This window comes from Plectropomus leopardus, chromosome 17 (genome assembly GCF_008729295.1).
Source record: "Plectropomus leopardus isolate mb chromosome 17, YSFRI_Pleo_2.0, whole genome shotgun sequence".
In the NCBI taxonomy this organism is placed as follows: Eukaryota; Metazoa; Chordata; class Actinopteri; order Perciformes; family Serranidae; genus Plectropomus; species Plectropomus leopardus.
In genome coordinates, this window is record NC_056479.1 from 22,540,696 (window position 1) to 22,556,915 (window position 16,220).

General features: G+C 38.5%; 1 protein-coding gene across 1 annotated transcript; it reads right to left on the reverse strand.

The window, feature by feature from the left end:
• Window positions 1–1,274: 1,274 nt before the first annotated feature.
• pold1 (polymerase (DNA directed), delta 1, catalytic subunit) lies at window positions 1,275–14,525 on the reverse strand. Its single transcript, XM_042504939.1, has 27 exons — window positions 14,454–14,525; window positions 12,991–13,179; window positions 12,288–12,401; window positions 11,811–11,951; window positions 11,464–11,589; window positions 10,910–11,078; window positions 10,358–10,472; window positions 10,101–10,230; window positions 9,791–9,957; window positions 9,550–9,654; window positions 9,209–9,349; window positions 8,975–9,085; window positions 8,695–8,886; window positions 8,524–8,612; window positions 8,321–8,437; window positions 7,587–7,700; window positions 7,156–7,303; window positions 5,763–5,858; window positions 5,409–5,546; window positions 4,892–5,067; window positions 3,226–3,378; window positions 3,042–3,144; window positions 2,785–2,917; window positions 2,046–2,159; window positions 1,868–1,920; window positions 1,623–1,720; window positions 1,275–1,524 (listed from the first exon to the last, which is right to left on the reverse strand). The coding sequence occupies exons 2-27, from the start codon at window positions 13,175–13,177 to the stop codon at window positions 1,437–1,439; spliced, it is 3,318 nt and encodes a 1,105-aa protein (XP_042360873.1). The 5' UTR covers window positions 13,178–13,179; window positions 14,454–14,525; the 3' UTR covers window positions 1,275–1,436.
• Between the last annotated feature and the right edge of the window lie 1,695 nt (window positions 14,526–16,220).

Here is a 16,220-nt window from a genome sequence, read left to right on the forward strand (position 1 = left end):
TTCGCCATACTATACTATTGCCTTGGTCGCCATTTTTTGGACATGCTAAATTCTGAGGTCTTTGGCCGTTTTTGACCTTTATTTTCACTTTGTATACTATAAAACGCCACTACAAGCTATTCTATGTTGTTTTCAGCAATTTTAAGGAGCAGTCAATTTTTGACTTTTTTCGCCATACTATACTATTGCCTTGGTCGCCATTTTTTGGACATGCTAAATTCTGAGGTTTTTAGCCGTTTTTGACCTTTATTTTCACTTTGTATACTATAACGCATCTCTACAAGCTAATCTATGTTGTTTTCAGCCATTTTTAGGAGGGGTCAATTTTTGACTTTTTTCGCCATACTATACTATTGCCTTGGTCGCCACTTTTTGGACGTGCTAAATTCTGAGGTTTTTAGCCTTCTTTTACCTTTATTTTCACTTTGTATGCTATAACGCATCTCTACAAGCTATTCTTTGTCGTTTTCATCCATTTTTAGGAGCAGTCAATTTTTGACTTTTTTCGCCATACTATACTATATTGCCTTGGTCGCCATTTTTTGGACATGCTAAATTATGAGGTTTTTGGCCGTGTTTGTCCTTTATTTTCACTTTGTATACTATAATGCGTCTCTACAAGCTAATCTATGTTGTTTTCAACCATTTTTAGGAGCGGTCAATTTTTGACTTTTTTCGCCATACTATACTATTGCCTTGGTCACCGTTTTTTGGACATGCTAAACTCTGAGGTTTTTAGCCTTCTTTTACCTTTATTTTCACTTTGTATGTTATAACACATCTCTACAAGCTATTCTTTGTCATTTTCATCCATTTTTGGGAGCGGTAAATTTTTGACTTTTTTCGCCATACTATACTATTGCCTTGGTCGCCATTTTTTGGACATGATAAATTAGGGGTTTTGGCCTTTTCTGGTCTACATTCCCACTTTGTATACTATGACGCGTCTCTACAAACTGTACTATGTAGTTTTTAGCCATTTTTATGTGATTTTGACACTGGAAATATTTATGCCATTTTGGACGACATACCGTACTATCACATTCTCATACAATTGTGGACATTTTCATGTCATTTTGGACAACATACTATAGGATCACATTTTTTTGTGCCATTTTAGGTCATTTTGTCGTCATGTCTTACTATGAAGTTTTGCGTCATTTTTGACCACATACTGCAGCATCCGGTATGTTAATTAAGTCACTTCAAATTACTGCAGTAATTTTTAAATAAGGATCGTACATAAGACCCCAAAAAGTTTTATCTTGCTTTGGGATTTTATTTTACAAAAACACTACTTGTCAGATTATTCATATTCGAAAACATAGAAATAGTGTAATATATATATATGCATTTTTACAAGCATCAAAAGATATAGAAAAATAAAAAAGTGAAATAGGAGTCCATGGTCATTCATATTGAGGCATGTGCACCTCTCACCATCCAAACCGATTCACCAGCTTGCTCTGGTCATCCAGATCTTTCTGGACCTTCTTCCTCATGTAAAAAATGGGACAATCGCGGCTGTCAAGGAGTCAGGAGGGACAGCGTTACTGTGTGCTCAGCCATAACTGTGCTATAAACAGTTATAATAAAAATGTGCATGTGGAGTGTATATGTACCTGGTACAGAGCACATCCTCATGGAGGGAGCCCTGACATCGTTGACACTGAGTCCACAAGCGGGAGAAGCGCTCCTCCAGAGTGTTCAAGTGAAAGATCTGTAATTTACAACCTAGATGTTAGTAATTTATCAAACATGACAAGGGAAAGTAATGTTTGTTTTTAGACATTAACTCGATTATCTGTTTTCTATTATCTGTTAATTACAACACCAACAGTATGAAGCCATCTGTATTCCTGCCTACCTCTTTTTGATACAGTTCAGACTCCTTCTTCTTACAGAAGTCACACACAGCCGCTGCAATGGCACAAATGTTAGATGTCACACACATGCAGGTATTCAACACAGCTCCCACCCAAAAGGTTGCACCTAACCTTATTAAGTGGGTAACAAGATAGGAAAAAATATCTGAGCACACACACCGTCCGTCTTGAGCACAGCTTTGCAGCCGATACAGGTGCTCCTCTTCTGAGCAAATGCCATGAGACCCCCGACCTTTGAGGTTAACACAGTCTTACAACGCGTGTGGTCGCCCTCTAAAAACACACCAGAAAATCAACAGAAACGATGAGTTTTAAAGCTTCAAAAGAAGGTAACACATAACTAGCACATCTATTTTGTTTTTCTGTTAAGTTTTTTGGCTGAACTGTGCAGCTTTGACATATGTTTTGGTTGTTATTAGACTTTTTGCATGGTACGCAAAAAGCCGTGATGCTAATTATTTTTATTATCAATTTATAGATTACGCAGTTGACTGTGTTTGTAATTTTGTGTTAATCAACAAACCTCTCATTTTACTTATACTCACATAAGTAACCGAGAATGAAGTACATATCAGCTAATTGTCTAAATTAGGGTCCCCACACATTTTTGTGGACAAAATTTTGAAACTTTTCTGTGACTTTTTAAGGACCTGTAATAAGATTGGATGACCATTCACAGTGTTTGAACAGAACTGTGTGGTATACTTCACTTAAAATGTTTATTATTGAATGAAAGTTATCCATGGAAGAGTTCTGTTACAATTATTTAATTACACACAAAATTCCATGACTTAACCAGGCTCAGAAAATGGCATTATGAATTTCCAAAACTATTCCAGGTTTTCCATGACTGTGGGAATCCTAGTAATCATAAGATTGTGTTTGTTTGTTGACTTACTGAGCAGGACGTTCTCTGCCTTGGTCTCTCCGAGGATGGGCTCAAATATTCTCATCAGGGGCTTGGACAGCTGCTGCTCCAGGTAGTATTGTGTGTCGATGGGAATGTTATTCTCCAGCACATAGATCGGGTCCTAGAGGAACACGTGGAAGAATTGGGATTATCATCTGGATTAAACACATATTATATGAAAAAAAAAGATGCACAGATAAATCAAACGTCCTTATTTAGAGACAATGAACGACAACGCCACAGACCTCTGACTTCATGTATGCTGCGACTCCCTTTGCAGCCTTGATGATGACGTATGGCACTCGGTCTCCCAGGTGCGGGGCGCTGCCAGCATCTCTTTTCTTCATCCTTTAAAACATTAGTATTGAAGGGTCAGTTTACCCATATCACACATAAATTCCCTTATTTGAAATCTCAGTGTTTTCAGACCTCTCAGCGAGCTCCACGTGTGCCTGTTTGCCAGCGTACTCCTGAGCGGTTCGTGTTAGCTCCTTGGTGATGACAAGCTGGCTGATGTCGATGCGGTTACACAGTAGGTCGGAGATCACTTCTTTAGCGTGAGCCACAGCACCCTGGGGATCCCTGGCAAAATACCACATCAGCTGTTAACTCTTACAATGAATTAACAGCTCATAGTGTAATTAAGATTAAACCTCACAACAAGCCACACAGTGAGCTCAACATCCGCATATCAAGTTTAGACCTTTCTGGAAGCTAAAAATATAATAAAATAGTTGCAGGATCATGGAGTTCGTAAAAACAGCTACAAGGACTTTTTTAACTGGTTTTGGAAAAGTCTCAATTAAATATTGATGCTTCTGTACAACAAACAAAACCATCTGCAAGAAGACTGACTTTTTCTTTTACACTAGGATTGCCAACGGGTTAAACTTACCCACAGCTGTTTTTCTTTAAAGTGTATTCAACTTTGTTTCAATAAAACATTCAAGTCCCCAAGAGTGTGACTTTTCCTGAAAGTGTGTTATGCAGCACCCCCTGCCGTTATAATGGTGAAGATAAAGCTGGATGTGTTTTTTTGTTTTTTGTTTTAAATGGCAATTTAGCGCCAGTGGGTAAAATTAACCCTACAGAAAATGTAGTCATTTTTGCACTTAGACATTTTATGTTGCTATGGAAACACATTTTGTCTACTACTGTGTGTAATACAACAGCATCATAACCCACAAGCTATCCTTCACTATAGACGGGAGACAGAGTTTATGGATGTACATCAGACATTAGACTTTTTCAATGCAAGTTTATTATTACTGTCATATAATATTTTAGTAGGAAGCATAAAGGGACTACTACTACTACTACCACCACTACTACAGCATTTCATTATGCAACCTTGTACTGTAGCATTAACTTGTACCTACAGGTACAAGGTTCATTATTTTATTGAGCCTATGTTTACATTTTCACAGGCAGTTTCACAATGACGAGTACATTAACTAGTTAAAATGAAGCATGACGAGATTGTATTTTTTCTGTTTGATAATGCTGATACTGGGGCCTGGAGCCAACATCAGTCAATCATTCAACAGATGAAGAAAGCTGTGAGATTTGAAAGAATTCATAACCACTCCTGAACTGTCCCTGTTTCTCATATATAGGTTGCAATATGTCTATTTTATTGATTAAATACACTGTGAAACATGGTTGTACATTAATGTAAAAATGTGTTAAAACAAAGCAAGATAACACGTTTATCTTATTTTAATGTCATGTAACTGAAGTTAGCTGCGTCTGTCTGACAAAGCAAGCGCCCCAAAGCTTTCTGTGTTCATGAGCATAATGACCAGCATGCACCAGGCAACTGACAGCAGTCCTGTTAATGACCAGGCTGAGCTCATTCAGTACTTTTAGCAAGTTTTGATCGCCAAAACTGACCTTAGGTAATGTAAGCGTTGCAAGGCTAAGCTCTGAGTAACATCTATTTTTCACCTTCCAAAATAAAAGCACTAGCCAAATCAAGATCTTTAAGATATGAGACATTGAAAAGGCAAATTATTACAAGATGAGCTAATAATGAAATAAATACAGTGTGTGTGTGTGTGTGTGTGTGTGTGTGTGTGTGTGTGTGTGTGTGTACCTGTCTATTAGGATTTTCTGCAGACAAGTGTTGATGAGGTTAGCCACCAGAGGACAGTTGTCTCTGCGGACCGTCTCAATACCTTTGCAGTCCATCTTGTCATGTGTGTCTGCACTGCTGGAGAAATAGAGACCTGCGTAGCGCTTCTTGTTGATCAGCAGGTACGGGTAGTACACCTGAGGAAATGACAAATATAATATAAGCCTGCATTAGCTGAGAAAACGTTCCAACACTCCTGTGGTCCCAAACTGTGCCTCAGTTGGCTGATTTTCAAAGCCATGCATCGGATAGAAGCGTTGTTGCATGTCTAACTTGTCCTTTCAGATCAGTTCAAATTAAAATTCAATAAAATCACTGTCTCAGCCAACAATTTGTCTTCTTCTTACTACATGAGAACATTAGTGTTTTTTTTCTGTTACTCCAGTGTTGAGATGCCTCCACCCACTCTAACCATCCTAATTAACAGAAAAATTACAGGGATAAGTGCTTTAATAAATAAAGTGGACAAAAATTTTACCTTCTCAAACTCCAGTTTGATGGGCTTTACGAAATGGGATGATACCCACTCTGCTGCCTCTGTCCCGATATCCATGGCTTCCTTCACCGTGGCAACACCAAGCTTAACCATGACAGAGTCCGTGTCCCCATAAATGACCTTTAAAAATCATTCAAAATAACATTTAAAATACTTGGAAACAAGGAGGCGCTTGGTTCCACACCTTTAGTCAGCTCAAAACTCCACAGCAGTTTTTCTTGAATAAATGAAGATAATATGTTAACTCATATTTGTTTAACGAGCAGAAAAGGACAAAATGAGACAGAGGAGGGAGGTATCTGGGTCAGTGCTGGTGGGCGCAGCTATATTTCTCACCTTGGCATCCGCTTGGTAACCATTGGAAATGGTGTATTTGGACTCAACCAGCTGTTTGGTTTGCTCGATCATCTGTCTTCCGAAACCAGTGACACTCTAAAGGAGGAAACAAAAATGATCTGTGGTGTTGGAAAAAGCTTTCATTGGAGCATAATTAGACACATTACAGGTCATGAGTTTCAATAGCTGGGAAAAGGTTTGGCACTGAGAAAGCAGTTATCTTCTGAGCTCTCTGTGAGGGTGTTGTGTAACTACGTGAGGCAACGTTCCAAAAAAACGGTCTGTTCTGGTTCATTTTTACACTTTCTGTAGTTCTTTGTGATTTCCACCTGTTCTGTGGTTTCTATCTCAATGCTAATCTTTGCTCTACATCTCTGCTGTTCACCGTCTATGCTCTGACTTCACATCTGTGCAGCACAGTGGGAAGAGTGTCAACGAGTCAGGTGGAGACAACTTCATTTAGCAGGAAAGAAAAGCAGTTGTATCGGGACAGAATTTTAAACATCTGATGTGTTTAGAGACAGACGCTGTTAGTGATTCTCACACCAGCAGCAAACCAGACCAGAGTGACGTCTGGATTTCTTTATGTGCCATACCTGGCCTACAACCTAATGTTAGCAGTGTACTTTTCCCTTGTGAATGTTAGTTTGGTGACTCGTTTAACCCTTTAAAACCTGGATCAGTATTCTGTGTTCATGCGGCTGTCACGAATATCAAAACCTCTAAGAAAACTGGTTTTATGTCTTCAAAAAACTGAGGAAAAACCACGATGAGTAATTTCACAAAAAATGATCTGCAATAAATTTGTAAACGTTGACAAGTAAAGAATCTGATAATTAGCCAAGGGGCAAAACTATATTTATAATTATCCTAATTATATATTTCAAATTATGTTGAAGAAAAAAAATAAACATTTTCTTGGTTTTTGCTGTTTTGTTACTTTTCTTTTTTTTTTTTTTGTTTATTTGCATGTAATTTTCTTGTACCTTTTATTAATTTCTTGCTATTTTGTTGGCCTTTTCTTGGGAATTTGCACATTGCCCTCTGTCCATGTTTTTGGAAAAAAAAACAATCAAGCCAATTTGTTTAGGTATCACAAGATTGCCTAGTTACTTCAGTGCAAGAGAAAAATTGTTCATGTTTTTAAGTTAGATAAGAAGTAGATTTTAGCAGGAAAACTCATGTGTTGTTCAAAGTCTTGTGTTGCGTCGCAGGCGGCTGTGACCGTCTGCTCTGCTGATCGAAATAATCATAAAACAAAAATAACATCAAATTCTTTCTTTTTAAGAGAACGCAGGACATGTTATTTACAGGGCAGACATGTTGTAGCAGACCTAAATGTAATTTCAGTTGAACTCTGACACCATCACGGGACCCAGAGTCAAGCACTCACCTGTGAGATCTCAAGGCAGGGCAGCTTGCCCACCTGAGCACCTGTGAAGCCGTAGACGGAGTTAGCGCTGATTTTGAGGGCCAGCTGTCGACCGTCCAGCACCTGCCTCTTGAAAGGGTCCGTTTCCTTCTTTAGCTCTGCTTTGGCCCTGTGGACAGACGGTGGGACACACTGAGAAGGTCTGACAGATTTACAGGCACATCACAGTCTTTTTTTTATCATCTGCAGAAATAAGGCAGCCCTATCTTAACTGATTAAGTTTCGTGCTTTTGTTTTTTTTAAACCTAATTTGTAGTAATCTTATAATCTTGTAATCTTAGCAGCAAGTTAAGTTTTTAAACATCATGGGACTGAAGCTGTATTTTCAATTGCTAACTTTTTACTTCAGTTTTTTTTACTTTCATTTTGTGATATATCTGAATTATTCAAACCTCTTCCTGGCAGACAGCAGGTTCTCCAGGATCTCAGGCAGAAGTCCTTTACGCAAAGAGCTCTTCACAAACATATCACCAGTTGGAGTCTTGATGAAGTCCTCTGGTGAGAGACTGAAGACACACAGCCGCTTCAGATATGTAGAATAGGTCATTTTATGAAATACAGACATCTATCAGAATGGACCACTAGCTGTATAAATGTAGTTAATTTAAAGTGGGTCTTTCTGTCAGGTAAAAACATCTATCAGAATGGAGTATAACCTGTATAAATGTAATCTAAAGTAGAGTAGTTCATTCTGTCTGGTACAAATATGTATCAGAATAGACTACTTAGGTATTAATGTAGTTAAATTTGAAGCGGGTCATTCTGTTAGGTACAATTATTTACCAGAATAGAGTATTATCTGTATAGCTTTGGAGTAGGTCATTTTGTCAGGCACAGATATCTGCCAGAATGAAATATCACCTGTATAAATATCTACATGCTGTATAAATGTAGATTAGCTCATTCTGTCAGGTACAAATATCTATCAGAATTGACTATTTCCTGTATGTGTTGTAACTTAATAACTTTTTTTCCACTTCGCCAAGTTTGAACTTGCAGACTGACACAAAACTAAAGCCATTTTGTTGTGGATTTTCAAGATAATCTCTCTCTCTCTCTCTCTCTCTCTCTCTCACACACACACACACACACACACAAACACAAACACAAGAAACGCTCCACTCACTTCTGTCTCTCTGCTGAGCCCTTCTGCAGCAGGGTGGTGTAGCACAGATTATGAGCCATCATGATGGACGGATACAAGGAGGAGAAATCGAGGGTGGCGATAGGAACGCTGTAATACCTACACAGAAGAAGGATGTGATGGAAAGGTGTTAATAAAGTTTGCATCTACAAAACCATCCACACCGAGGGCAGATGTATACATACCCTTTCTCTGGCTCTATGACAGTCGCTCCAGTGTAGTCTTCTCCTCCCTCTGTCCTTACAACAGGCATGACCAGGTCCTGTTTCATGGCCTAAACATGTACAGACACAATTTCCATCGTTAAATCTGTGACAGGCGCACAATAACTGCCCCGTGTGTTTTGCCTTTGTTACCTGTCGCAGCAGCTGAGAGACGACTTTGATCTGCTGTCCTCTTGAGAGCAGGTAGGTGAGAGGCACACCTGTCACTCTGGCCATCTCCATGTAGTTAATCACACACATCAGCTTCTGCAGCAAGCGCAGTGGGAGGTAGGCGTCTTTCAGGCAGTAGACGGCCAAACGACGACGTGTCTGTTCGTTGCCGTTCTGTGGTGGAGAGAAAAAACAGGTGAGGCCGTTTGAAACTGAATCAGTTTTTAATGTCAACCAACTCTCTTAGTGCTTTGTAATTTACCTGCAGATCAGTGATGATGGAGTGCTGCACATCCTCCTTTTGTTCTTGCAGGAAATGGAAACTCACAGCGTTCAGAGTGTACGAGCGCAGTTTATAATCCCTGAGGAGCACCTGAAAGACACGCAACAACAGGACTGTTTGTAGTTCCTGAAAACACTCTACCTTAAGCAATGCACCACACATTAACTGTATAGTGACAGTTATATGACGGTTTTCGCTGTAGTTGAAGCTGACCTGCAGTAGATCAAACTGAACCCGGCCCTCCATGTTAATGGTCTTGTTCTCTCTGCGTCCCATCTGCTTGCTTTGGAAGTTTAGGTCTCGCAAGACAGACTTGATGCCACGCACTCGGCCGAGGTAGGGAAATAAATTCACCTGAAACAATTGAAAAAAGCGTGTTTTTTTATTGAGTAAAAGGTGAAAAAGAAATGTCTTACTCCAAACAGAAATCTGAAGCATTTTTATTACAAATACATTCTTCCAGAGTTACTGCTTAAGTATTATGTGCATTACTCTTAATGAGGGGATTTTTAGGTATTGGTATTGCAGAATAGATGAATGTGATTTCATCTAACCTTTAAAGCAGCTGCCCTGTTGAGCAAATATGGAAAGTCAAAGTTTTGGATGTTGTATCCAGTGATGATGTCTGGGTCCACCGTCCTTAAAAACTCCGCCCAGCTCTGCTCACAGAGACAAACACAGACGCACAATGACATGAAAGACGATCAACAAAACATTAGCAAATGGACAGAGGAAAACACGTCTGAAAATGTATGTATGTATTTCATAGTATCTTACTGAAGCTTGTGTGCGTACCTGCAGTAGCTGTTTCTCCTGTGTAAAGCACAAAATCTGAGAGCCCACAATGCTGGCGCAGGACTGAAGCGTGAAGACGGTGCGAATGAAGGGCTCTGTCTCACCCTGCCGCTGCACCATGGACGCTATCTGAATCACAGGGTCTTTGTCTGCTTCTGGGAAGATTCCTGGAAAGAAAGTTGTAATCAGAGTAAATTTCTGTGTTGGCTTTCATCAGTTATGATCAGATTTTGCAGAGGAAAGGGTGTGTTAGGGGTAATAGTTTCCAAGCAGCCTGATAAGAATGCCACAGACAAAGACATAAACTCACCTTTTCTTCCTGCACACTCGATGTCAAAGCTGAGGACCCTCAGCGGTGCGATCCTCTGCCAATCTCCCTCCGCAGGGTGACTTATCAAATCTGTCCATCCCACATCCACCTCATACTGACACAAAGACACCTAAAAGAACAAAAGCAGGGAGAGTCAGTTCGTAAAGATGGTTGGAAAAAGCCTGACAGAACAAATTTTATACTAAGGCGCTAAGGAAGAAGTAAACCGCTGACACCGCCGTGTGAACTCAACCCACCATGCCAGGGCATCGAGAATCTGTGTCCCCGCTGCTCTTCTCTTCACGCACTCTGTATTTGTTTTTGGGAAGTTCAATCCAGCAGCATCCGACCACGTCACTGTCCACCATAAACCTGACAACACAGAGAAGCTGAAAGCTGAATAATACGGCGTGTTGTATTTGCTCATCAGTTGTTTTTTAAGAAAACCATTTTTAAAAACTAACACATATAGCAACAAACCCCCTCAATGACTTTATGACCCAGAGCCATTTCAAGAATAAAATTTGCAAGATTTTAATGGTAGTAGATGTCAGCAGAGAAAATAGAATATAATCCAACAATATGACAACAAAATGACTCAAATCTGCCCGTTTAGCCCGACAACCGCAAGAACACGACATTTTACATAACGTGTGACGAATCAGTGTGTTTCATTCACGGCCTCGAGCATATTCTGTGTGCAGTCTCACACAGCTGACTTGATGATGAGGATATGCTTTTAATTGTTGTCAAATCACCTTCACCGCTTTATACAGCACAAACACACACATACACACACATACACACACCTGATCTCAAAATCTATGTTGGCTTCATAGGACTGGTAACCCTGGATGGGGAAAGGTCCGAACTTGAAGCCCTGTTCCAGCAGTCTCTTTGCCGGGGCGATGAGACGAGGCATCGCCATGGTTATCCGCAAAAAATCCAGACTGCGGTTCCCATGGTAACCATACATGCCTGCAGGCAAAACAAAACAAGAAGTTTAATTTCAAGAATCATGATGAACACATAGTTACTTTTTCACTTTGCGTTTAAATTGATGTCAAATGTGTTTTATACCCATGATCAACCCTCTGAGTTCACAATCATTTGATTAGTTTATATTAAGGGAACAAATGCACATGAACATTTGCACATTACCTGCAAACTGAATGTTTTAAATCCAGGCTAAAAAAACAATACCTGTTTTCTGATGCTTTCTATGTGTTTAAAGTATGTCAATATGTGTTTTTGTCAGTCTTTGTGTCGTTTATCAATTCCATTACTTTTTCCTTTTTGCTGTGTAACCTCTGTTAGTTTTTAAACTGCGCAGTATGAATAAGATGACTCGACGTGTACTTACTCTCTTTGCGGGTGATGTCCACAGCCAACACTGTCACAGAGATGTTGTCCTTATTGGATCGCATGTCCTTCAGGACAACGGAGTTCAACTCTCTTTTAAATTCACCCAGGTGAGCAGACGTGAACCCTTTTCAGAGGAAGTACAAAGAGGAAAACATTGTATGATTATAAACAATCCCCTCTAAAACAGCTGAAATCCTGCAGAAAAATGACATGCTTTAAACAGAGAAATGTCTTCTACTGAGAAAAAATTTAATTGTAACTTACTGAAAGCAAATTCATTGAGCAAATGTGTCATATAAATATTAAGATTAACAGATTCCATGTATTGAAAAATTAAGTGCTCACCACTCGGTGCAGGAACATAGAAGTAAGGCGCAAAACCGTGGACGTGGCAGCACACACTGTTGCCACTGTCGGTCACCCCAAACATGCGAATGATCGGGACTTTCCCCTGTGACTGACCAGGCATGCCTGCCACCGTCGTCCCTGCAGCACACAACAGTGGAAACCAACTTAGAGACAGTTTCCTCTCATATACAGTAACACAGGGTTCCTACAGCTTAAGGCAAGTTAGATTTAAGACTTTTTTAATGCCTAAAATTTAAGACCATTAAAAAAACAACATAAATTATTCCATTAGGGACATTTTGACTGTGTATTATAACATATAACATGACTTTGCATTGTGTTTTCCCACTCTGTGGGAACCCCATAACAACATTTGAGCAGGTGGATTATGTCCTTCACTCTCATTTAGATCTAAACAATAAAAAAAAAAAGTTATCTTGTTTATAGCTTTAACAAAAGTCCTTTGATAACTACCTAAATAATAGTCGAGATCAATTTGCTGAAACACCAAAGCATCAGATGACGGGTCCAGTGGAGGGGCAGGAGGCCGCCGCCAGCGAGGGTTAAGGTCTGCTGAGAAGAGGTCACCTGAAGAAACAAGGTGGTAAGAAAGACTTTAAAAGTGCATTATTTATTAATTCAATGGGTTTAGCCGAGCCAACTGTATTAGTATTGTCAGAAACTGAACCAACAGAATAAGGGTAATTTCCTGGAATGATAATCATCTTGTTCTGCAGTTGTCATTAACTGTTAGCACACAGTTACAGATTATTCACAATGTAAAGCTGCTTATCCATCCATTAGCTATACCTGCTCAGCCTTTAGGGTCATGGGAAAGCTGACAAGCTAAGCATGCTTTACATACTTAAGGCATGATTAGATTATCAGTTTAAACTTATTTGTTAGATCTAACAGCCACACAAAGTACTCACCTAAAATAAGATAAATAAAGCTGTAAAATGAACAGTTATTTTTCTACAGGTAGCTAAGTTCTGCAGCAAAAATGTGTGCAGTCATTCTTGTTTAAGAAAATGATAAGCATCCATGTGTGACATAAAGACTTTAACAACAGTGTTGATATAGGTCTGCAGGTCATTTAACTTAATAATATCCTCCTGCACCAGAAAAAACATTCATTTCTGCTATCTATGATTGTGTGCTCATCTGTAACACTCACCCACGGGGATGACATCGTGACCTGCCTGCCCCTCCATCTCCTCTGCGTCCATCTCGGCATCTTCAAACATGGACAATTCCTCTTCAAACTGCGATGGACTGTCCTCCCATTCACCACCTGTTTTACCCCGCTTGGCCTGAAAGCCACCGCCAACGAAAGGGCCACCATTGCGTCTTTTATGATCCATGCCTGCAGAGACATTGGAGGCAGAAGACACGCTAGGTAGGGCTGCACAATATGCAAAAAAAAAATGTAAAAATCAGTTTGTAATTATTTAAACAGATATTGCAATATTGCAAAAATGCTTAATTCATAACAGTGACACATTTTACTTTATCAAAAATATATATGTATAATATTATGTATATGTCATACTGTTGTCATGATTGCCCACCAGCAGATGGAGACATAAAAACAATGCTTTTCAATGTATGTGATATTCATTCATTGTGCAAAATAAGAAAAGTAGTTCAACTTAGAGTTGACGTTTTGTACATGCTCACTTTGTCATAAAAAAAGAAAGAAAGAACATCAGTTTGTCATATCTGCAGAAATGTTGGCCAGATATCTGCAGATACCGATGACATGCGGATATTATCGCACATCCCTAATTATTTATTGCTTAAATCCAAACAAGACAACAAAAATAAAAAACACCAGCATGCCCATCAGACATAATCAACAAACATTAGTATTTCATGTCCAAAAAGGAGCAGCAAGAAGTGAATACTTATCAAATCTTATATATACACACACACACATATACATACTCGCCACATTCAACATTTCATGTATTTTAACCCGTGACAGATAAAATGTTTTTAAGTGTATGAATGTCTGTTAAGTGTTTATGTGTGTAACTGTCTGTAAAGTTTTTCAGTGTATAAGAAGCCAAAGATGAATTTCCCTCTGAGTGGATATTAAAAATGTATATATACTGTTAAATTATGTTACTAATGTCAAAAACGGAAATGTCATGTGGTTGATAACAAATACCATCGAGTGAGAGACAACCTTCTATACTGCACATACTGCTGCCATGCAACTAGCATGCCCGTTGCTGTAACGTTAGCCCTCCTGCTTTTGTGCATCGCATTTTACATTTGACAAAACAAGTGTTAGCTTATAAAACTGTAACATGTTAGCTAACGTTACATTGCAAGTGCTGTTTCAGTCTCGTGTTTAACGTTGATAACTTATCAGTGCTGCACTTCCACATTCCTCGTGTCTCTGTAAGAGATATTAAAACGCACTCATATTCCAGCTGTAAAGTTTATGTCGAGATACTTTTCGTCCAAACTAGAGAGGCTGGTTTCTTTTGTGACGCGCTACACAGTAAGCTAGCAAGAGTGTAAACACGGAACAGTCTCGCGCCAAAGCTGGTCTTACCAAAACGTTAGGCTATCACCGTGAAACCCGTCAACTATCAACGGCTGCTGCGTTTCGAGCAAAGTTAGAAATACCTTTCAAAGTTCTTCAGCACAGACCCCCGGTGGACACGAGCTCCCGCCAAACTTCTTCAATTTTTGGTGAACTATCCCCGAGGAAAGCGCGGAATATTTCCGTTTTGTTACGACGTACTATTAAAAAGGAATGGACGCTGACGCCACCGACAGGGCGGAAACTCCGTGGTAACTAAGGAGGAAGTAAAATGCGGCCTGACTATGCCTTGTGAATGAGAAAAACCGTGTGTGCGCGGCAAAATGACGTCAGCACGTACGCAGCAGCGAGGGAGGGAAAAACGTCTTAAAAATGGGGGGAAAAATCTTTGAATACAATCATCCGTAACACTTGCCCGGATTTACAATATCTTTGTAAATTTTAATTTTATTTATGGTATGAAATTACACACTAAACAACACAAGAATGAGGAAGTTAAACACTTAAAATTACGTTTTAGGTCTGCTTTTGGTCTATCCCCTGATGAATATTTTTAGTTGTTTTGTTGTATTGTTGACAAAAAATAAAATAAATTAAAATAAAATAAAATAAAATAAAATAAAATAAAATAATTAACTGTACGATAATTGGTTATATTATCGTACTTTTCATGTAAATGTTTTCAGCATATCTCTGGAACATTTTCTCTGTCCCTCTTGTATAAATCTGATGTGATGTTACATCATTATTTGGTGGTTTTGAATATTAATGATAATGCAGTATGTATAGGGAAGGCTCTATATTTTGAAGTAGCTTGTTTATTAAGAAAGCTTCATTGAGATCATAATCTCTTCCGTGAGAGGCCTAAAGACAAATACAATTGAGTCACATACAAAAAAATCAACTGCACACACTGACACAATAATTAAATCAATATCAATATATATTAAAAATATCAGCAAGAAAAATATAAATATCATAAAGTATAACTACCAAAGAGACAGATGTCCCTAATTTTAATTTTAGAGTTATAAAGATTAGTCAATGACTTGATTAGTCAACTGACAGAAATGATTGGTGGGGGATTTATTTTTTTTGGGTCATTCTTAATCAAAGCAAAATTATTTGATGAGTCTAGTTCCTCAAATGTAAGAATTTGCTCATTTTTAGTCTTACATAACAGTAAAATCCCATAGGTCAAACTCCCCAAAACACAGAGAGCAAGACTTTATGAATGAAAACTCATATGTTGATGCATTTTTTGACATTAGTTATGATGACCATGCGATATTTTCAGATTTTTTGTGCACCCACCACTGAGTGTATGTACCTATCTCTGAAAGTTGTTGGTGCTTCCATGTGAGCTCAGCTGTCACCCCCTGCAAACACACACAAAACCAGTGGTAGAAGAAGTATTCAGATCCTTTACTTGAATAAAAGTACTGTTAAAACTGCACAAAAATACTGTTACATGTAAAAGTCCTTCTTTGAAAATGCTACTTCAGTAAAAGTCAGTACAATCAGGAAATATACTTCAAGTATGAAAACTAAAGTATCGAATACAGAAAAATCTTCAAACAAACAAACAAATAACACAAAAAAATACCCCACCCAAAAATACTAAATTTTACAAAAAAGAAAAACCTTAAAATAAAATAAACTAAATTTTTCTTTAAAGAAAAAAACATCAGAACAAAATTCAAAATATTTTTTCAAAAAAATAGAAAACACTCCAAACTTCAAAATAAACAAAGATAGAACACCTTAAAAATACCTTAAAAAGAAGAAGAAAGATCCTAAAAACTCAAAATACTTAAAAAAATATATATACAAAGACATAAATGCTTCTC